The sequence below is a fragment of the Pelophylax lessonae genome, assembly GCF_965119305.1.
Source record: "Pelophylax lessonae genome assembly, chromosome: 11".
Taxonomy (NCBI): domain Eukaryota; kingdom Metazoa; phylum Chordata; class Amphibia; order Anura; family Ranidae; genus Pelophylax; species Pelophylax lessonae.
Genome location: NC_138778.1, coordinates 13,960,709 through 13,984,652, shown reverse-complemented (window position 1 = coordinate 13,984,652; position 23,944 = coordinate 13,960,709). Strand labels below are relative to the sequence as shown.

The following is a 23,944-nucleotide window of genomic DNA, read 5'->3' as shown; positions in this document are numbered from 1 at the left end:
AGGTTTCCTTAAAGACCATCAAGATAGAATGAAATGTTTTGTACGCGTAGGCCCAGATTTCTCAACCCAAGGTGTTCATGGAAACCTGCTGGGATCAGTATCCATGATGGACCTGGTAGATTTCCTCCGGTTCCTTATGACGTGCTTGATCCTCGTTTTTGAGTGTTTTAGTGCGTTTGAGTGTTTTTTCTGCTCAAATGCAAGAAATTAATAAAAGTAAATAATAATAATTATTAAATAAAAAATAAATAAACGACATACATAAATAATAACAATATTTCTGAGTATTTTTCTGCTCAAATGTAAGAATTAAATAAAAATAAATAAATAAAAATTATAATATAATACATAAATAACACTCATAAGAATTCAATTAATAAAAAATAAATAATAAAAATAAAATTACCTAAACCCCTAACCTGATTCACCCCTAACCCTAATCCTAACCCAAACCCCACAAAATAAACAATAAATAAATAATAAATAAACAACATAAATAAATTAACCCCTAACCATAAATCTTAACCCCTTACAAAAAAAAGTTTAAAAGTTTAATAAATTAATAATAATTAACTAATAAATAAAAGTGGATGAAAAGCTAAAAAACAGCAACAAATGATGAAACAGATGATATTTTTCTCTATTGGCTAATAAAAAAATAAAAAAACATCAAAAGTTTAAAACACTTTAAAAACACGGTACAAAAAAATGCCCATACAAGTGCTCAAAAAAAGTTTTGAAAAAACGCCCCAAAAAAAAAAACTCTCAAAAATGCAACGCTCAGGTGTGAATGCAGCCTTGGGGTTTGTAGGAGAGGAGTCAGGGGCACATTTTGAAAATCTATGTCAGAATTTTAGCAGTACTGTAGAATAGAATGTAGAATACTATCTATGTATGATTTATAGTACTCTAGCAGCAGGTGGTGTAGCGATTCATTCTTTCGCTGTAGCTTGGTGAGTCAGGACTGTTATAGTTCCCCAGGGGCTGTGCAGTACAGGCATGTATTTACTGTACTTTGTAATTTCAACATACAGTACCTTATATAGCTAGGGGTAAATACAAGTCAATGTTCATTACAGCATCAAATACCAAAGAACAAACAAATATGAGAAAACATACTCCATAGCATTGAACAGTACACACATAAAAAAATCTGTTTAAAACAAGCAATAACAGTAAAGACCAATTAAAGCAGATTATCACACAGCTATTTTTACAGACTGATTAAGCATACAATCACACCAAACTTACAGGTTTGCTTGCTGCAAGAAAAAGCACAACGTGGCATTTGTGATTTACCCGCCAGTAACATCTGAGAGCACCCTCCTTGTGTGTTTATACTAGGGATCGACCGATTATCGGCAAGGCCTATATATCGAGGGCCGATATTGACTTTTGCCGATATATCTGTATCGGCCCCGGAACTGGCCGATATTGCCCATATTGCAAATATTGCTCATGTAAGGGTAAAATGATGTCACATACCATAATTCTGTTTACAAATGTTATTGAATATGCCACTCACATATGTACAAATTAAAGATATAAGCAATTCCACATTAGCAGATCTGCTGGCAGATCGGTATCTCTCACCCACTTGCCCTAAGTGACACCCGGGTGATACCACTCCAACCGGCATACGATCTCGGAGGTCACGTGCGTGGTCCACATGACCTCCGAGATCGTATGCCGGATGGAGCGGTATTACCCGGGTGTCACAGCAAGTGGGTGAGGGACGGATCGGTATCGGGTGGGTGGGAGATGGAGCGGGTGAGAGAAAGAGCAGTATTGAGTGGATGCCGGTGGGAGATGGAGCCGATGAGAGACAGAGCAGTATTGAGTGGATGCCGAATGGAGCGGTATCACCCAGGTATCACTTACGGCAAGTGGGTGAGTGATACCGATCTGCCAGGAGATCTGCTAATGTGGAATTGCTTATATCTTTACTTTGTACGCATGCGAGTGGCATATTCAATAACATTTGTAAACGGAATTATGCTATGTGACATAATTTTACCCTTACATGAGCATCACCACCTAATGGTTGGAGGAGAAGACTAGTCTCGGACCCTGACATAGGATATGTCAATATCGGCCGATACCGATATTCAATGGTAAAAATATCAGTATCGGTAAGGAAAAAACTATATCGGTCGATCCCTAGTTTATACATTGGTAGATAGTATAGAAAACAGAGAAGCACAACAATAGGAATAGGAAAAGATAGAATGGGAAGGGAGAAGCAGAAGAATGAAAAAGTGAAGGAAAAAGGGACAGACAAAAAAAATATTATTAGGAGAAAGAAGAGAAGTATAGCAATATGAAAAGAACAAGAGAAAATATGAAGGGGGAGAGAGAAAGAAAAAGAGTAAAAGAGAAAGAGAAACAAAAAGTTAAAGAAAAAGAGAAACAAAAAGAGTTCAAGAAAAAAAGAAACAAAAAGAGTTAAAGAGAAAGAGTAGAGGAATAAGAAAGGAAAAAAGAGAAAAAAAAGAAAAGAAAAAAGAGAAAAAGAAAGAGGAAAAAGAGAATAGAATAAAAGAAAGAGGAAAAAAGAAAAAGAGAAAAAAAAGGAGAAAAAGAGAGAGAAAAAGAGAAACCGAGGGGGAAAAAAAAAAAAAGGAGTAAAAGAGAAACAAAAAATAAATAAATAAAAAGAGAGAATGAGAGAGTAGACGAATAAGAAAGGGAAAAAGAAAAAAATGAAAAGAAAAGAGAAAAGAAAAAAAAAAAGAGAAGGAGAAAAACAGAGAGAAAAAGAAACAGAGAGAACGTGGAACAGAGAAAAATAGAAAAGGAGAGAAAGAAAAATGAAAAGAAAATAGAGAAAGAGAAAAAGAAAGAGAAGAGAGAGAGAGAAACAAAGAATGAGAGCAAAAGATAGAGAGAAAAAGAGAAAGAAAAATAGAAAAAGAAAAACAGAGAGAGAGGGAGAAAAAGAGAGAAAAAGGAAAGGGATAAAGAAAAGGGAAAAAATAAAGGGGAACAAAGGGAATGATTAATTGAATGATAAACGAAAAGAGAAAAGGAAAAGATAAAAGAAAGGTAAAAGTAAAAGATCAGGAATATAACGGAAAACAGAAAAGAAATGATAAAGATATTTAAAAAAATGAAAGTAAAAGAGAAAGGCAAAGATACAGGGAGAGATAGAGAGTTTAATACAAAGGGAAAGAAAAAGAATGGGAAAATGAGAGGGTAAAGGCAAAAAAAGATAAAAAAAAAAAAAAAGAGAAAAGTAATAAAGAAAAGGGAAAAAGAAAAAAGTGAAGAGAAAGAGGGAAAAAAAGAAAGAGGAAGTGAAAGAGAAAGGAAAAGAAAAATAGAAAAAAATAAAGAGAAAGGAAAAGAGATTAGGTATAAGAAAGGGAAAAATGATAGGGAAAAAGTAAAGAAAAAAAAGGGAAATAAAAAAGAAAGGTACAGTAAATGATAAAAAGGAAGGGAAAGTGAAAATATATAGAGAAAAGGGAAAGGAAAAGAGAAAAAAGGGGAATAAAAAGGAAGTAAAAAGAAGGGAATGGGAAAAGGAACAGGGAGAGGGAAAGGTAAAGGTGAAGAGAAAGGGAAAGAGAAAGAGGAATGTGAAACAGAAAAGCGAAAGAGACATGTAAAATGATAGAGTACGGGATAGAAAGAGAACGGAAAATAGAAAAGGGGTAAGAAAGAGAAGGAGGGAAAAAAAAATGAAAAAAAGGCAAAGGAAACGAGAAAAAGGAAAAAAGGAGACGGTAAAGTGAAAAAGAAACAGGAAAGTAAAAAAGAAAAAGGGAATTAAATGGAAAAAAAAAAAAGAAAGATAAATGGAAAAGATGAAGAGAAAGGTAAAACAAATGAAAGGGGAAGGAAAAGAAAGTGGAAAGGAATGAAAGAAAAATGAAAGAAAAGAATAGAAGGGGAAAATAATGAAAAAGAAAAAGGAAAAAAGAAAATCAAAGAATAATCCTGATTTTCTGAAACAAGGCTTGGGGGGGGGGGGGGTCTCCTACTAGAATTAGAGCTAGAATGTAAAAGACATGTGGCGCGGAGGAATAATACCATCTTAACAAATTGTCATGGAAACCAATTGAACCTGTGTGTAAAGCTAGTCGTATTTTTATAGAATGTATAAAGGGCTTCGGATACAAAAGTGTTTTTATTGTGTGCTAATGGAAACCTCCTACAGAGAGGAATAGATGGAAAAGGATTCAGAGCCAGGCGGATGCCCAATGATGGGGGGCCGCGGCCTTTGAAGGAAGACCCTTTTAACTGCAGCACATGTCGTAGAAGAACGGGACGTTGAGCTCTCCAGTGCTCACAATGTTCAGGCCCAGTCATGCTGGGATTTGTAGTACTAGGGGAGGGAACTGCCTAGGGTTGCTAGGTCTCTTTTTGGAGTCCCTGTCAAGCAATCAGGTTCTAGACAATGCCCAAGAGATTTGTTGCTATGGGTTACTGTACACCAACCATTTTTTTGAGCTGCATTGCCCATAACAGAGAAATCCCATTTTGATGGGCATGGCACAAGACAAACATAACCGCCACATACAAACTACAAATGCCACAGATATGTTTACTTATGCACAAACAGCAAACAATCACTTCATTTCGCACAGCGGTCACCGTGGAAACAGCACATATTTAGAACATTTTTGTGCCTTCTTAGAAAAAACTGCAAGCCATAAAGAACAGAGTATGAGCACTGCGGAGCCACAAATGGCCCCCTTGACCTGCACAAGACAAAACGGGCAAAATGGTGTTCAACAGGAAGTTCACACTGAACCGTGACATAACTGAGAAGCACAGAGAGCGCTCGGCGGCACACTTAAAGCACGCTTAGGACGCCGGTACCTATCGTGTTCACATGACCGTGTGGCTCCACGTTCGTAGGGACATCTGAGAAACGGCGTGAGGCTGTAAGAAAAGAAACCAAAGCCCGGGACCGGGCGTCAGCGAATTTGAAAGCAATTAGGCCAATATGTTCTATGTCGTTCCTGCAGAAGCTCGACTTAAAGGCTATGTTTGACCAAAAACCAATGCATCATTTTTGGGTGAAAGCTGACGGGTTTAACTATTTTCCTTTATACCCATCCAGATTGGCCTTTGGACATTTGAAGCTTCTGTTGGTACTTTGGATGGGGAGAGAGGAGCTCCCAGTGTCTAGAGTAATACCATATTCGATGGAAAGGTTACAATCTTTTATTAAGGTAATGGATATACAAGTTGAACCAATGTGTTTCGGGGGAACTGGTTTTCCATTCTTCAGGGCTTTAGATACATGTGAACGGAGGTGGGTAGATACCACAGAGGTACCCGAGTCAGATGCCAGCATTGCCAGTGACTCACTGTCACTGTACTAGACAATGCCACACCCCTTCTGAAGGGGGAGTCAACTCCCTTGAAACGCGTTGGCTCAACTTGTGTATCCATTACCTTAAAAAAAAGTTTTAACCTTTCAAATCGAAGGGGCGCTCCTCTCTCCCTATCCAAATACTTCTGTCACTGAAGTGACACTGTAGTCATACCAGTAAGGTAGAAGCCCACACCTCCAAAAAGGGAGGGGGACAAGACCTTTCACCAGTGGAATCATGCAAAATCTACAATAAATAACTCAACCAGTCCAGCGTGGCCCCGGACTCCAACTAAGCTCTTTATAGGACTGAAAGGGCCAAGGGGGAGGGGGGTGGTGTCGGGAATTCAGAAATTTACTACAAAGTATTAAAGAAAATTTTCGCCAGCATCCACCCAAAGTGAACACTATGTATTTTTTTTTCAAGTTCTGCACATTATAAATTATGAACATGAATACATAAAAAAAAAAAAAAATCAACATGTATTCTCAGAGTATTCTGTAATAAAACCTTGTTAACATTTTATCATGAAACCAATGGACATTTTGTGATTGGGCCGATGACCACAACCAATGACATCTCATATTTCCACACTGGATGCTCACTTTGCAACAACCTAATTTAATACAACCTACTAATTTTGATCAGTATAAAACTAGTGAGGGCAGCCAGAAGGCAAAACAGTCTATATCAGCCATTCTCAAATATCGTTCCTTCAGAGGTTGCTAGAGGTTCATATAGCTGTGGCTGACTGACCTCCCATTTATTGGCACCTGCATAGTTCTAGAGCCATTACCACAGAGCTAGAAGCAAGGCATTATTGATCTTTTTAGCCTGCCTGTAAGTGTGGCATTCAGACCACCAATGTAAGGGACATTTTTCCCACTGACCTCCAATGTAAGTAACATTCTGCCCATGGACCATCAATGTAAGGAGTATTCTTCCCATTGATCACCAATATAAGGAGCATTCTTCCCACTAATCACCAATGTAAGGGACAGTCTTCCCATTTACCACCAATGTAAGGGGCATTCTTCCCACTAATCACCAATGTAAGGGACATTCTTCCCATTTACCACCAATGTAAGGAGCATTCTTCCTACTGAGCACCAATGTAAGGGACATTCTTCCCATTTACCACCAATGTAAGGGACATTCTTCCCATTTACCACCAATATAAGGGACATTCTTCCCATTGACCAACATTAATTTGGTTTAAGCAAGGGTTCCTTATCATCTGAAAATTTAAGGGTGTCCTCTGGAGGAAAAAGGTTGAGAACGGCTGTTTTATACAAAGACTTTATGCCACACAAAATTGAATATCTAGTGAAAACAAGATGACAATTATTTAGAGTAGTTATTTTGTACATTGTAGTAATTGAGAACCTATTCAGATGTATGCAGTCTGTACAGGAATGCATTAAGGCAGTCTGGTATGTTTTAAAGGCATTTCTACAACTCCAACAATTTACACAGTGCTTTACATTGAATTCATTCATTCTCTGCCCTCAAGGAGCCTACAATCCAAGATCCCCATCTCCCATACATACTGCACACACACATATTAGGGACAATTTAGCCAGGAGTTGATAAACCTAACAGCAAGTCTGGGGGGGGGGGGGGGGACTGGAATACCCGTAGTAAATGCAAGCAAATGCAGGGAAAACATGCAAACACCATGTAGGTAGCACCCTGGCCATGTGAAGTCTAAGCCCATCCATTTGATTATTATTATATAGTATTTATATAGCGCCGACAGTCTAGGCAGCGCTTTACAACTTGAGGGTAGACAGTACAAATACAATACACTTTAATACAGTAGGAATCAGAGGACCCTGCTCGTTAGAGCTTACAATCTAAGAGCTGCCAATATGCCAAGACAGCCCAAAAATTGGAGCTGTAGCATTTTTTTTCTGATCTGGCACATCTCAACGAATGGTAGTGCATTACCATGCATCGTAGTGCACTGCAACCCATGAAAAGGAATGGTACCAAAAATACGTAGCTATGCTCTGAAGAAATGCATGCTTTAAAGATGAATCGCAGGCAGACTTGGTATATTTTTACATAGTTACATTGGTTCAGTTTGTAAGTATATATCAGACCTGGCCAATGTCTCTGGAAGCTGGAAATCAGTCAATGTAGTAGACCCGCTACTCCAGTAATCTCCACTAGCTTCCAAGTCCAGTGATAAATGGCCCGATACATTCTGAAGACAGGAGGTTGGCTGCTCAGCTGGGGGCACAATTCAAAGAATGCTTTGCATCCTCTGAATGAATGCACAGCTTTCTCTAATTGGAGGAGGTGGAGAGGCGGGGCAGTGGTGTCATACTCTCTACCTCAACCATTCAGAGCACCAGTGTCTTTTTTCACTGGTTCCCTATATTCTTTTTATAAACTATGTAACTATATACACACACAGATATAATAATATTATACAGGATTAATATAGTGCATCAATTATCACAATTTGGTGAAGAGGGCAGTGGTCTGTCACATATTGGTGGCAATGGTGGGATGTCACTATTTTTACAATCCTGCCAAAGATCCAGTTTTAGGTTTCTATAGATAGTAATAGCTTTTAATACTTACACGCAGGGCTTTTTTTCAGCGGGAACGTGGGGGAACGCAGTTCCGGCACCTCCAGCCCTGAATGTATGTAAAGGCAAGGACTGCTGGGTTGTGCTACACTGTCTATTGATGCTGGCTGCTGAGGAACCTATTGTTGCTTGAGGGGATCTATTCCTGCAGGAGGATTTATTGCTGCTGGGAATATCTAATGTGGCTGCTGGGGGATCTATTGTCTCTGGAAGAGATCTGGTTTTGCAGGGGGGGGGGTTTGGTTGCTGGGGTGGGTCTTATGTTGCTGAGGGGTCAGTTGTTGCTGGGAGGGATCTACTGTTTAGGCAGCAGTCTATTGATGCTGGGAGATCTGTTGTTGCTGCTGAGGGCCCATTGTTTCTGGCTGCATCTATTGTTGCTGGGGGGATATATTGTTGTTGGCTGCATGGGATCTATTTTTCTGCTTTTTTGTTATCATTAACAAATTCCATACAAATTGCTTAGTACCACAAATGCTACTTTGTTCTGTATTTTCTAAAAGGGATGGTACTGGGAGGTGGGTAGTGGGTGGAACCAAGGAACGGTTCACAGAGGTAGGTAGGGGCGGAGACAAGGGGTAAGTCCAAAAGAGGGAGTTCCTGCACCTATTCTCTGAGAAAAAAAGCCCTGCTTACACGGTATAGTCTGCCAACTTCCATATTATTGTCCAGTGTGAAATCCCCTTTTGAATATAATTATGAAGGGTGTCAGAAGTCTACTTTACCTAGGAGGGTTATTGTGTCCCATTGGCTTCCCATACTTTCTAATATAGGGTGATTGGGCTTAGAGCGCTAATTAACTAATAGAGGTAAATATTTCCTTATTCTGGCTGTACTGTTGTCATTTCAGAAGTTATGAAATACCCTGGAGTTTTGGATTCTTTGCTAAAAACCGTATAAGACCTAAATGTATATATATATATATATATATATATATATATATATATATATATATATATATATATATATATATATATATATATATATATATATATTGTGGGAGATTAACTCACAGGGATCACCTTTTCCAGGAAAGTAAGGCCAGCATGCAGGTAATTTCTTTAAAGTCTGGTGGTTTGCCAGCTTTATTTAGCAGAGGTTTGCAAATATGCAAAAACAACAAAACAGTAAAATAAATCCTTGCCGTCTGGCGCTAAACTAGATAGCAGTTTTTCTCACTATACAGTGTGGTTCTGGTCCCCATCACTCACAAAAACAGATGGTATCGCAAACCTTTTCTTTTAAAGTCCAAACAGAGCTCCTCTCTCAGATTCCCTTCTGAGTCTCAGGCCAGAGCCTTTCTGTGCTCTCTTCCTGTTCATTTAAAGTCCACCTGAGCATGGACTCAAGTGAACGACAACCTGTGGACCGGAACCCAGTCTGTCACAGAGATTGGAAAAACCCAGGCCGGATTCCGGTTCAGTCTCTCACTACAGAACGTATGCGAGGTGAAATATAGCTATTATCTACTACCTCACCTCGCATACCGTCACAATATATATATTTACACACACACACAGTGTATATATATATATATATATATATATATATATATATATATATATATATATATATATGTGTATACACAATTTTATTTTATTTTTTGGATTCGGATGTACTCCAGGTTATAGAATAGGTTACTACATACCATGTATTATATAATAGATTACTATGTATCACATTTTATATTCTGGGACACTGCTCTCTGTATTTTATTGCTGCACTATTGCACGATTGTATTATCATAACACTCAATATTGCTGAGACACACCATTCGCCCTGCGACACAGCTGCAAAAAAATAATATTTACATGTCTGACAGCCTACAACATACGTTTCTGCACATGAACACATCTGTGTACAAGAAAATACGACTCAAAACTGCAAACGGTAAGAAACACGGGATGTAAATCAGACCTAGATAACAGCATGTGCTCCACTATAAACCTCACAGGAAGTGGGTCACTCTCCTAGTAGTGTGCATACATCTACATAATAGCTTACGTTTCCAGATCTAAAACTGAAGCCATAAAGTACATCACGACTTTACCCGCAGGTAGCCTGCCATTCTTGCTTCTTCTCTTCCGCCTGATCTGAAATGTCAGCTGGTGTGCAGAAGAGAAGCTGATTATCTGCGTCTGAAGTCAGAATATATTTTAATGCTTAGAGTGAAGCCGGGGATTACAGGTATGGATGACTTGATATAAAGAGGAAGATTTTTTTTTTTTTTTTTTAGGGAAAACACAAGGATGAAGTAGAGGTTTTATAGATACGTACTGGGGATTGTCCTCAAAATGGGCAAACTGCTAAAAACACAGTTCAGGTGTATATGTATTCTGTCTTACCAGCTAAAAGCTTTGCAGTTCAGGAACCCCCGTCCTTTCATTTTAATTGACTTCAGTTAAGCAATATAGTTTGGCCAATGTCCAGCCTCCAAACTGCTCATTGGGCAGGAAGCCAACGCATTGCCTTCTCTGGTCAGCAAACTTCCAGTGTTACATGGACAGCATTGTGCAATGCAGTTGGACATGTCTGGTTAAAATGGTTGCACCACCTTTGCCCGGGCTGAGCCCTGCTGTGCAGGAGTTCTCAAAATGCCAATATGAAAAGGAAAAATAGGTACATATAATAGATACATTTAATTTTTATTTTTTAGAGCCACCCCTGCAAGGGCTGATGATTTATTACAGGTCCCTCTCTCTATAATGCAGCGGCATCCAGGCACACAGCAACATTCACTGCTCTGGCTCAATGAATAGTCTAGGGCTGGGGTCTCCAAACTTTCTAAACAAAGGGCCAGTTTTATTTACCTTCAGACTTTAGGGGGGGTCGGACTGTGGCCTGCAGGAGTGGACATTTTTCTGGCATCAGTGGAAGGTAAATATCACCAAATTTGGTAATAGTTGGAAGAATAGTGCTCCATCATTGATGTCATTGGGGGGGGGGGGGGGGGCGGGGAAATGCCCCATATTTGGTGTAAGTTTGAGAAATGGTGCCCCATTGTTGGTGTCAGTGGGAGAAATGGTGCTCAAATGTTGGTGTCCGTAGGTAGAATAGTGCCTCATATTAGTGGGAGGAATAGTGCCCTAAGGGCTGGACAAAGGCAGCAAAGGGCCACATCCAGCTCCTGGGCAACCGTTTAGAGACTACCAGTCTAGGGGTTGCCTTTTTTTGTATTAATTGCCGAATAACTTGGATACGGTAGGGAGCTGTGGGATACTCCTGAATGCTGAACAGGAATAACATATTTTTTATTTGCAGCTACTTCTTAGAACAGCCCCCTTGATTATTTCTCAGGAACTGGACAGCACTGGGGCACAGACAATGCCTCAGGCCAGGCAAGCCTTAGCAATAATGCACCATGTGGTTAACAGAAGCACAGTCGCTCAGGTCCTGCTCTCAGGTCAGTACTCAAAGGTTTTCAGGTAGCCTCCCCCCTGCATCAGGCCGACATTTGCAAAGTGAACTCTCCAGACTGGTTCCTGGGTGAAATTCCCCTTCTTCTTTAGCCTCAGAGATTTCTTTAAATGGATAGCCCCCCCCCCCCCCAGCTTTCTGTCTGCTGGGACCTCGTTTAGCTTCTTGGCAGGTGCCAGCTAATTGGCCAGGGGGGTCAATAGCCCTCCAGGCAGGGTGCCTCTCCTCCTGTATCAGGAACCCTGACTGCTCCAGCTCCAAACTATTTACAGTGGGTACGGAAAGTATTCAGACCCCCTTAAATTTTTCACTCTTTGTTATATTGCAGCCATTTGTTAAAATCATTTAAGTTCATTCTTCTTCCTCATGAATGTACACATAGCACCCCATACTGACAGAAAAACACAGAATTGTTGACATTTTACAGATTTATTAAAAAAGAAAAACTGAAATATCACATGGTCCTAAGTATTCAGACCCTTTGCTCAGTATTTAGTAGAAGCCCCCTTTTGATCTAATACAGCCAGGAGTCTTTTTGGGAAAGATGCAACAAGTCTTTCACACCTGGATTTGGGGATCCTCTGCCATTCCTCCTTGCAGATCCTCTCCAGTTCTATCAGGTTGGATGGTAAATGTTGGTGGACAGCCATTTTTAGGTCTCTCCAGAGATGCTCAATTGGGTTTAAGTCAGGGCTCTGGCTGGGCCATTCAAGAACAGTCACGGAGTTGTGAAGCCACTCCTTCATTATTTTAGCTGTGTGCTTAGGGTCATTGTCTTGTTGGAAGGTAAACCTTCGGCCCAGTCTGAGGTCCAGAGCACTCTGGAGAAGGTTTTTGTCCAGGATATCCCTGTACTTGGCCGCATTCATCTTTCCCTCGATTGCAACCAGTCGTCCTGTCCCTGCAGCTGAAAAACACCCCCACAGCATGATGCTGCCACCACCATGCTTCACTGTTGGGACTGTATTGGACAGGTGATGAGCAGTGCCTGGTTTTCTCCACACATACCGCTTAGAATTAAGGTTAAAAAGTTCTATTTTGGTCTCATCAGACCAGAGAATCTTATTTCTCACCATCTTGGAGTCCTTCAGGTGTTTTTTTTAGCAAACTCCATGCGGGCTTTCATGTGTCTTACACTTTGGAGAGGCTTCCGTCGGGCCACTCTGCCATAAAGCCCCGACTGGTGGAGGGCTGCAGTGATGGTTGACTTTCTACATCTTTCTCCCATCTCCTGACTGCATCTCTGGAGCTCAGCCACAGTGATCTTTGGGTTCTTCTTTACCTCTCTCACCAAGGCTCTTCTCCCCCGATAGCTCAGTTTGGCCGGACGGCCAGCTCTAGGAAGGGTTCTGGTCATCCCAAACGTCTTCCATTTGAGGATTATGGAGGCCACTGTGCTCTTAGGAACCTTAAGTGCAGCAGAAATCTTTTTGTAACCTTGGCCAGATCTGTGCCTTGCCACAATTCTGTCTCTGAGCTCTTCAGGCAGTTCCTTTGACCTCATGATTCTCATTTGCTCTGACATGCATTGTGATCTGGAAGGTCTTATATAGACAGGTGTGTGGCTTTCCTAATCAAGTCCAATCAGTATAATCAAACACAGCTGGACTCAAATGAAGGTGTAGAACCATCTCAAGGATGATCAGAAGAAATGGAAAGCACCTGAGTTAAATATATGAGTGTCACAGCAAAGGGTCTGAATACTTAGGACCATGTGATATTTCAGTTTTTCTTTTTTAATAAATCTGCAACAATGTCAACAATTCTGTGTTTTTCCGTCAGTATGGGGTGCTATGTGTACATTCATGAGGAAGAAGAATGAACTTAAATGATTTTAGCAAATGGCTGCAATATAACAAAGAGTGAAAAATGTAAGGGGGTCTGAATACTTTCCGTACCCACTGTATATTCTCTCCAGCCACCTTCTGAGCACACCTCCCCAGGGATTGGCTAGGACCTCCTAAATATTCAGACTGCTTTGCTTATGTTCTGGAGCTTTCAAGAAAGCAGGAAGAAAAAATCTAGTGTGCAGCCTGTGGGGCCCTGATTAGCCCAGCACAATCAAACACTGCTCCACTGATTGCAGAAGAACGCAAAATAATTAAATTTACCTGACAGTCTAGCCTAACTAGGAGGGTGCTCCATGTTTGTATTTTAAAGAATGCATAGCTAAAGTAAAAATCCTGTTTCATAGTTTGTAGCTATAACATGCAGTGCTAGGCTTTACAGATCTGTTATGACCCTGCAATGTTGTCCCATAGACTATTCAGAGCCCAATCAACACGTCACGCATTATTTCTGCCCATGTTTCAACTCTGACTAAATTTCCCCATTGCACATTCATCTGCTGACAATGGATGTCCATTGACTTCCCTTTTATTGTATGTCAGAGCATTTCTCTTGGTGGGTTCATTTGACCATGAGGGAGCAGAACATAACTACAAATATTAGAACATGGAAACTTTGTGATGTAAAAACATTCCACCAACAGCAGATAAAATACTGTACATGCAACAGAAAGGGCACAAAAGCCAAAAGATTTGTAATGTGATGAATATACTCTTGTGGCAACATCTTTTGTACCCTCTATATTCTCAGTGTGTATTGTAATAGTCCAGAGCCTTGTCGCAATCAATTTTACATAAATTGGATATCTCTGTCCCTAAATCTTTTCCCTGTGTCCAAGGCAGAAAATGATCATCATGAAAAATCTCCCGACTATTTACGTACATCTTGGGTATAATACTTGACTACCAGTCCTGAGGAAGGGAACATTGTTCATGAAAGGCACTGAGAGTAATAACTTGACAACATTCCAGTGGAAGTCCCTTATTGATGGGTTGAAATTGTTAATGTGAATTTGGGGATGCCCTCGTGAAAGATTAGGAACCAGAGAAAAATGAATCTCCCAGCTGATGACCTTTTAGACCCTGGCGTTTTGCAGACTCCATGCTGACCTTTCAATTTTTGCTGGCTATTTGGACTACAATTGTGAAGTACTTCCCTGTCCAGAAGGCTTACAAAGAAAACCCCACCCAAAGTCTGATCTAAGCTTTCATTAATTTATGCTAGTGCTGGCCTCTAACTAGTATGCGCTAATCATTTACACAATTTATTGGAGGGAACAAGTCTATTTGCATGCAACTGGAGGATGGAAATGGTGTAAGTGAGGATTATATCATCTTGGACTCTACTTTGGTTGCTTTAGGCAGCACTGACACTTTCCTGTTCTCCACATGTGAGGCTGGGTAATATGCCCACTCTTTATATCCAGCTCCTCATATTTATCAATTCATATCCAACTCTTCATCTTCGTGACCAATGCTTCATGATTTATCATTTCATGACCATCACTTTGTGACCAACGTTTGGCAACCATTACTTCGTGACCAGCTCTTCGTTGATTATTGTTTCATGACCATCATTCCTTGACCAACTCTTCATAACCAATGCTTCATCAATATCGTTCCATGACTATAACTTTGTGACCAATGCTTTGTGACCAGCTCTTCATTATTTATCGGATCATGACTACCCCTTTGTGACCATTACTTCGTGACCATCTCTTCATGACCAACTTTTCACTGATTATGGTTTCATGCCCATCGCTTTGTGAGCAACTCTTCATGACCAACTCTTCATGAGCATCAAACAGTGTAGCGCAATAAAAATAAGGCTCTTGTACACCAAAAAATCAAAAGACATGCTACACACATCTAATACAATTAGAATGTGCAACAAATATGATAGTTCACACATAGTGTAAATGAAACTTTAATCTGTATATGTAATCACCACTGTGTTACGGTGATCCAAAAAAAAAGTGCTCCATGTTTCACTACCATTCAAACTGGCTGCTTACCTCAAAGCCATGACCCCTGAATTACTAGAAGGTCAAAGTAAGTGGTGCTCCCCTCAGGGATAATAGCTCTGACAGACTCTTGGCAGATCCTCACTCCTCTTTTCCCATCACAAGGGTACACAGGTCATCAGGCACTCAGGAACACCCGATGTATATGGTAAAAAAGGGAAGCACACAAGATCTAATGCTCTCTGTTTAAAAGGTTTAATAAATAAAAGAAGAATGTTGCACTTACAAAATAGAGCACTGCCCTCAGTGCTAGCTGAAATGCACGCATCAAACACATATACCAACTCTCCGCTGAATGGTAAGATGGTCACAAGATGATGTGACACCCAAGGCTCCGTACCCCTATACGCATTGATCCAGAAGCAGGGACTTCTTCAGTAGGATTCTTTATAAGCATCGCTTCATAACCAACTCTTTATTAATTATGGTTTCATGACCAAATCTCTCTTCATGACCAGCTCTTCATATCCACCCTTTTATATACAACTTCAGTAGGAAGGAGCCTTCATGAGCATCGCTTCATGACCAACTCTTCGTTGTTTATAGTTTCGTGACCAACTCTTCGTGATCAGCTCTTCATATCCACCCTTTTAATATACAACTCTTCATAACCATCCCTTCATATCCAGCTCTTCGTTTCCATCTCCAGGTTCAGCGACGAGGATACAATCCTGATGTCACCCAGCAACACGTCAGTGGTACTGAGATACAATGTAATCTAATATACATTAATATAATATACATTAATATTCACAACACAATGCACATTCAGCTGCAGTAAAGAACGACTCACAAGGTGGCCTGAAGAATACTCCGTCAAAACACATCTCCCTTCAAAGGAAATTAAGACAACAATAGCTGAAGGCCTGACCGGTTGCCGCCTGTGGGAAATGTCTTTCGTAGGATCATCTCCAAATTGTGGAGGAGCTTTTCTGTGGCGAATAATAGCGCTGATTAAGGAAGACATTCACAAAGCACTCTGCCACTAAACCAGTCACATTATATAAGATTTACAAGAAATGAGAAAATTTGTGAAAATAAATTCTGCTGGCCCCTAAAACCACACCGCAATTAAATTTCAATGGTTTGAACTTAGTGGCTAATTTTTAGTATTTTGTGATTAACGCAAAACAGGTGATAGAAACCTCCAAAGCTTTCCAGAAGCAGCAAACAGGCATCCAGCCTTCACTCTCAATGATGACTATTAAAAAGGTTGGCAATCATTATGGTTTAATCAGTCCAGTAAGAGAGTAGGATGTTTCCTGAGTAAAGGATGTACCTATGTCAATGCCCCTAGGAAGTGAACTGCTCCAAGGGGCACCTTTACTGCTTCACTTTTGGGCCCAGGGTTTATTGGCTAATCTTTAAAGATTTTTGGATACCTAGAGATCTGGTTGACAGGTTGATTTGATTGATTGATTTGCTCTTCAATCTCCTTCAGATTTTTAGAAAAATATACATTTTGTTTGCAAAATGTGCCCATTCTGCGTGGGACAGTAGTAAAATTTTAAAATGTGGCTGTTGATGGTTTAAAGCAGGAGTCTCCAAACTTGTTAAAACAAGGGGCAAGTTTATTGTCCATCAGACTTTAGGGGGCTGGACTGGACTGTTGCTAGTGGGAGTGGACATTTTTCTGGCATTAGTGGGAGTAAACATTGCCACTTTTGGTATTATGGGGAAGAATAGTGCCCCATCGTTGGTATCATTGGGAGGAATGGTGTCCCATAGTTGGTATCGTTGGAAGAAACGGTGCCCCATCCTTGGTATCATTGGAAGGAACAGTGCCCCATCCTTGGTATCATTGGGAAGAACAGTGCCCCATTCTTGGTCTCATTGGGAGGAATGGTGCCTCATCGTTGGTATCATTGGGAAGAATGGTGCCCCATCATTGGTATCATTGGGAAGAATGGTGCCCCATCATTGGTATCATTGGGAAGAATGGTGCCCCATCATTGGTATCATTGGGAAGAACAGTGCCCCATTCTTGGTCTCATTGGGAGGAATGGTGCCTCATCGTTGGTGTCATTCGGAGGAATGGTGCCTCATCGTTGGCATCATTGGGAAGAATGGTGCCCCATCGTTCGTATCATTGGGAAGAATGGTGCCCCATCGTTTGTATCATTGGGAAGAATGGTGCCCCAACGTTGGTATCATTGGGAGGAATGGTGCCCCAACGTTGGTATCATTGGGAGGAATGGTGCCCCATCATTGGTATCATTGGGAGGAATGGTGCCTCATTAATGGTATCATTGGGTGGAATAGTGCACCATTTTTAGTATGTTTGGGAGGAATGGTGCCCCATCATTGGTATCATTCCGCGGAATGGTGCCCCATCGTTGGTATCAGTGGGAGGAATAGTGCCCCATTGTTGGTGTCAGTGGGAGAAAGGGTGCCCCATTGTTGGTGTCAGTTGGCAGAATAGTGTATTTTATCAGCGGGAGGAATAGTGCCTGAAGGGCCGGATAAAGGCAAGCAAAGTGCCACATCCGACCCCCAGGCTGCAGTTTAGAGATCGCTGGTTTAAAGTGTAGCTTTGGGCATATTAAACAATGAGACATATAATGCAATATGTCCCCCGTTATAGTGATCACCTATTAATTCTGTAAGTTAGATTAGTCATTTTTTTTCCCCTATAACAGGGTGACAACCTTTCATTCTGCAGTGAAATTAAACAGCAGCATTGCCATCTTTTGGATAGGGTAATCTTAGATGGTAATGGAGCTGTAGACGGACTTTAAAGCTGAACTCCAGGAATTTTTTGGTATTGCATTACTAATATCTCATGAAGCTAGGCTGTATTTATTGGCACTATTACAGTGATAGTCGCATCTCATCTGGGTCCTGCTGAGGTTTTTTGCAAGCAGCTTTCCCTCTGCACACTGACCTCAGGGATTTGCTCGCTTGCTGTGGCCGCTATTCATTATAGCAAGACCTCAGTGTTGTAGAGTAGAAGAAAATATGTAGCAGTTCCCAGAGGATGGTGCATGGAAAAGCACTTTTTTCTTGGTGGAATATCCCCTTTAAAGATGAACTCCGGCCAAACAGCTAAATACCCCAACAAAACATATACAGGTCCCTCTCAAAAAATTAGCATATTGTGATAAAGTTCATTATTTTCTGTAATGTACTGATAAACAGACTTTCATATATTTTAGATTCATTACACACAACTGAAGTAGTGCAAGCCTTTTATTGTTTTAATATTGATGATTTTGGCATACAGCTCATGAAAAACCAAAATTCCTATCTCAAAAAATTTGCATATTTCATCCGACCAATAAAAAAAAAAAAGTGTTTTTAATACAAAAAAAGTCAACCTTCAAAAAATTATGTTCAGTTATGCACTCAATACTTGGTCGGGAATCCTTTTGCAGAAATGACTGCTTCAATGCGGCGTGGCATGGAGGCAATCAGCCTGTGGCACGGCTGAGGTGTTATGGAGGCCCAGGATGCTTCGATAGCGGCCTTGAGCTCATCCAGAGTGTTGGGTCTTGCGTCTCTCAACTTTCTCTTCACAACATCCCACAGATTCTCTATGGGGTTCAGGTCAGGAGAGTTGGCAGGCCAATTGAGCACAGTAATACCATGGTCAGTAAACCATTTACCAGTGGTTTTGGCACTGTGAGCAGGTGCCAGGTCGTGCTGGAAAATGAAATCTTCATCTCCATAAAGCTTTTCAGCAGATGGAAGCATGAAGTGCTCCAAAATCTCCTGATAGCTAGCTGCATTGACCCTGCCCTTGATAAAACACAGTGGACCAACACCAGCAGCTGACATGGCACCCCAGACCATCGCTGACTGTGGGTACTTGACACTGGACTTCAGGCATTTTGGCATTTCCCTCTCCCCATTCTTCCTCCAGACTCTGGCACCTTGATTTCCGAATGACATGCAAAATTTGCTTTCATCCGAAAAAAAAGTACTTTGGACCACTGAGCAACAGTCCAGTGCTGCTTCTCTGTAGCCCAGGTCAGGCGCTTCTGCCGCTGTTTCTGGTTCAAAAGTGGCTTGACCTGGGGAATGCGGCACCTGTAGCCCATTTCCTGCACACGCCTGTACACGGTGGCTCTAGATGTTTCTACTCCAGACTCAGTCCACTGCTTCCGCAGGTCCCCCAAGGTCTGGAATCGGTCCTTCTCCACAATCTTCCTCAGGGTCCGGTCACCTCTTCTCGTTGTGCAGCGTTTTCTGCCACACTTTTTCCTTCCCACAGACTTCCCACTGAGGTGCCTTGATACAGCACTCTGGGAACAGCCTATTCGTTCAGAAATTTCTGTGTCTTACCCTCTTGCTTGAGGGTGTCAATGATGGCCTTCTGGACAGCAGTCAGGTCGGCAGTCTTACCCATGATTGCGGTTTTGAGTAATGAACCAGGCTGGGAGTTTTTAAAAGCCTCAGGAATCTTTTGCAGGTGTTTAGAGTTAATTAGTTGATTCAGATGATTAGGTTAATATCTCGTTTAGAGAACCTTTTCATGATATGCTAATTTTTTGAGATAGGAATTTTGGTTTTTCATGAGCTGTATGCCAAAATCATCAATATTAAAACAATAAAAGACTTGCACTACTTCAGTTGTGTGTAATGAATCTAAAATATATGAAAGTCTAATGTTTATCAGTACATTACAGAAAATAATGAACTTTATCACAATATGCTAATTTTTTTAGAGGGGCCTGTATAAGGGAGAAAAAGCAAACAAGGGAAGGGCATGCCCTAGCGCAATAAACCGATTTATTGAATCAAATAAAATGTATGTACGATTTTGCACTCACATACTCCAGGTATGTCATCATGTCCATAAACCAGTCTTGGATGATTTGATTTAAAGCCGATCCCTAGTAATCCCCTGATAGATTAACATTGGATTGTGTCACTCGGCTTCAATCCTTGTCGAGTAACGGTGAGTTGTAAGAGAAAGAGGAAAAACAGAGAGCCAGCCGCACCTGCTACTTGTGTATTAAAGAAGCCTTTTTGAAGCATGACATGTTGGGTATCGCAAAAAAAAATTGCGTTTGTAAGACGGCGTGATAAAAAATATTGCAACAATCTCCATTGTATTCTCTAGGGTCACTGCTAAAAAAAAAAAAATATATATATATATATATATATATATATATATATATATATATATATATATATATATATATATATATATATATATATATATAATGTTTGGGGGTTCTAAGTAATTTTCTAGCAAAAAGAAAAAAAATGATTTTAACTTGTAAATGAGTGTCAGAAAAAGGCCTGGTCCAGAAGTGGTTAATATAGGTCTTACAGCTTTAAAATTATGACGGCTGGTAGTTTTGTACAATGAGGAAAAAGACCAAAACGATTGGTGAGCAGCCTGCAAGGTTTATTTCCTTCTCAGAGGAAAAGATTTTACTGGGTATATCAACAAGGCAGATTTACCTGCAATTCTGCGAGGACAAAGGATGAAAGAGGATGACGGGGTGAAGGCAAGTTCAAGAGCTGAGAATAGGTGGCTCCCAGGGGAGCGTCTACACGTCGGACTAAATCCCAGACACGGAAGTGTTTAAAGAATAATTCCTAGCGAATGTTCTATACAGCCCAATAATGGGGGCAGAAAACAACTCAGTGAGACCTAATTCTCCCTGGTCCGTCTACAGAAAAAATATTATTCAAGGATCAGAAGACCTAAAACAGTATTTACCTCTGTGCAAAATAATGACCTGTTCACAAAAGAAAATTTGGTGGATACCTATAACTATACTATATGGACCCTTCTCCTAACGAGTTCTGAAGACTCTAGTGAAGTGTTTTGGTAATGCTACTGTAAGGGCAGGCTTGCTCATAGCACAGATGAAGTTTCCAGGCGCATTTGTATGCGCATGTCTAGGCCAGTAACTGGCTGAGTTGTATTATGCATATAACATAATTGGATACTGTAACGGAACCTCGACCCACACTGTAATTGTGGACTTCCGCAGGGGAGGACTGGGCCAGGGGGCAGGGGGGCAATTGCCCCCCCGAGCTGCTCTGATGCCCCATAAAAAGTCTGCACTGCTTCTACCACAGGTATGCCTAAAGGATTCCTGGTGAAGAGAAGTAAAAAGTCCCCACCACTGACCTACTGAGTGTGGGAAGAAGACAAGGACAGAGCGGAGGCTTTCCCCTAATATGGTTGTAATATATACTCCCTTGATTTGAGATATTTTTTGCACTTATTATTGTGATTTTTTGAGTTATATATTTTTTGATTTATTTTGAGATTTGTTATCCGGCACAGCACATTTTTGGTTATATATAGTGAGTACCTGAAGTGGAGCTTTAGCCTGGAATGGGGGTCAGGAGGCGGCCGGGAAGAGGGAGAGTGGGAAGAGGCAACATGGGCCTCTGGTTTGTACTTGCCCCCTGGGCCGAATGTGGCCAGTCAGCCCCTGGACTTCCATCAGTATACGGCTTCCTCCCAGTCATGAACATAGATATCAGATTTTCCCAGCCGCCCTCATACAAAACTAGCCGACAGCTTAGCTTGTACAAGTTAAGGAAACTTCTGGGATAACAACTGTTTATTCAAACACAGGCACAAAGAGATATACACTGTGGGACAATCACCCCCTCCCCCTTAGCAGCCAATCCACATACACATATACATCCCATAATAGGTTGATCTTAAGGCAGACAGAAACAATAGAACAATGGGATACAGGCACTTACCAATAACAAACCCCACCCCATTATCTAGTAAGGATCCATGAGAGACTCCAACAATATTCAAGCAATCTGAAAAGTCAAATTGTTTATCTTTATATATTTCTTGAGGGATATTGTTCAGAAATATTATTGTCCCAAGTGAAAGAGGCCCTTCATTCTTTCAAGATAAACCACACATATAGAACCCAGGATAACCGGGGTAACACGAAATGCGGTATGGTTGTACAGCGCGTCTGATTAGTACAGACCCAAATGGGGTTCTTGGTCACCCTGTGCCCCTAATAGACACAGGGTGACTTACACATAGGAGGGGCCGGGGAAGCTGGACAAGGAGTTTCCCGACCTCTCTAAAGTAATCTGGGTTCCACAAGCCCCCCACCCAAAGTGACTCCTGTCACAGATACTAACATTTATAGGTAAAGTTGATCCAAGAAATATCCGATTACCTCTTGGGGAATCAGGAAGGATCTTTTCTCCCCTGCTGGAGCAAATTGGATCATGCTTTGTGTGACAGAACAGACTCCCACTGTGCTTGGGTGCTTCCATCAGTATACTGCTTCCTCCAGTCTTAAACATAGATATCAGATATTACAGCTGCCTATAGCAACCAAGAACTAGGCAGAACTAATTTTAGCTGCAAAATATGGAACTCTTTATTGAACAAACTCACACAGTATATATACCCCACCAGGTCAGGTGCCTGATTACATTATCGTATGCAGATGAAATTGTGTACAGAAATATAATTAACATATCTAAGGAACAACCAACACAAACAGTATTCTACTTCCCCACTAGCAACTAATATCTGAAAGTGATTTAATTAACTTGAGCTAATTAACTAGTCACTTAAACCAGCCTAGGTTGAGGCACACAATACTAGAAGGCAGACAAACAATAGGTGACACAATTAACCATGGAATCCACATCTAAGCAATGCTTTGATTATTCAGAAGTCACAGACTTCATGGCAACAGTCTACAACAGGCTATAAATCTCACAAGTGGGATTAAATCTTCATATATTTCTTGAGGGATATTGTTGATAAATATGAATGTCCCGGTTGAAGTAATCCAAACCATATACTCAGTGTCCATGAGGTAGTTGTCCATCATTTCCTTCGTCACCCTGTGCCCCTAATAGACACAGGGTGGAGGGACCTGGGCAGCTAGGACCAGGATTTCCCAACCTCTCTAAGGTAAGCTGGGTTCCATGGGCCCTTCAACCAAAGTGACTCCCGTCACACTTTGCTTGGGTTTTTTGCGTTCCTCTGGATCAACTGTAGGTATAGGATTGTATGATATTTTTTAACCCTTTTATTGGTTGAACTAGATGGACCCCTGTCTTTTTTCACACTATGTGCATGGACCTGGGCATAGGCACCAATACTGGCACCAAAAGGGCTATTTAAACAAGGTTGTAGTATTGGCTCATTGCTGTTTGGTCTACAGCGTTCTGTGTGTTTATCCCTGATTCCTGTGCCTAACCTCTGATTTTAGTGGAGGAGTGTCATCAGCACACCAGGGATTCCTAGAAAGGGTCCAAAGCTTTATTTCAGTGGTAACATAATATAGATACAGCGCTGTGTCTGCTGTATGTTTATTATGTGACCGCTGAAATAAAGCTTTGGACCCTTTTGAGGAATCCCTGGTGTGCTGATGACACTCCACTTTGATCATTCACGGTCTCCAGCCTGCGGTCACTTGAATGTGTGCGCGGGGGATATTGCGTTTGACCTCTGATTTTGACCCTGCTTTCTTCTGACTATGTTTGCCTGCTACTTGTCCTGATCTCAGCTTTGTCACATTTCCCTGGCATGATACTATACATTGTAGGAGAAATACATTTATTTTACTTCTTAAATACGTGATAGGAGTGATGCAAATTTTTTTTGAGAAGGCTTTGTTGTTCTTGGAAGCAGATTGGAAGAGGTCTTTTTGGTTCCCTTGAGCCCTCATCATAACCTGTTGGCTCTACAATTTTCTTTGATCCTCTTTTAAATCCAGGCCATTTCTCCGGCATGATATTACATGATAAATACACTTATTATA

At 40.9% G+C, this 23,944-nt stretch overlaps 1 protein-coding gene across 6 annotated transcripts in view; it reads right to left on the bottom strand.

Annotated features, from left to right (window-relative positions):
* The window catches only part of SHISA6 (shisa family member 6), a 342,371-nt gene that overhangs the window by 206,931 nt on the left and 111,496 nt on the right, over positions 1-23,944 (bottom strand). For 4 of the 6 annotated variants that reach the window (XM_082271224.1, XM_082271225.1, XM_082271227.1 and 1 more), the window contains exon 3: positions 4,828-4,890. The exons of the other annotated variants lie outside the window; for them this stretch is intronic. In XM_082271224.1, the coding sequence (XP_082127350.1) occupies positions 4,828-4,890 (63 nt within the window). The remainder of the gene's footprint in view (positions 1-4,827; positions 4,891-23,944) is intronic. 6 annotated transcript variants of the gene reach the window in all.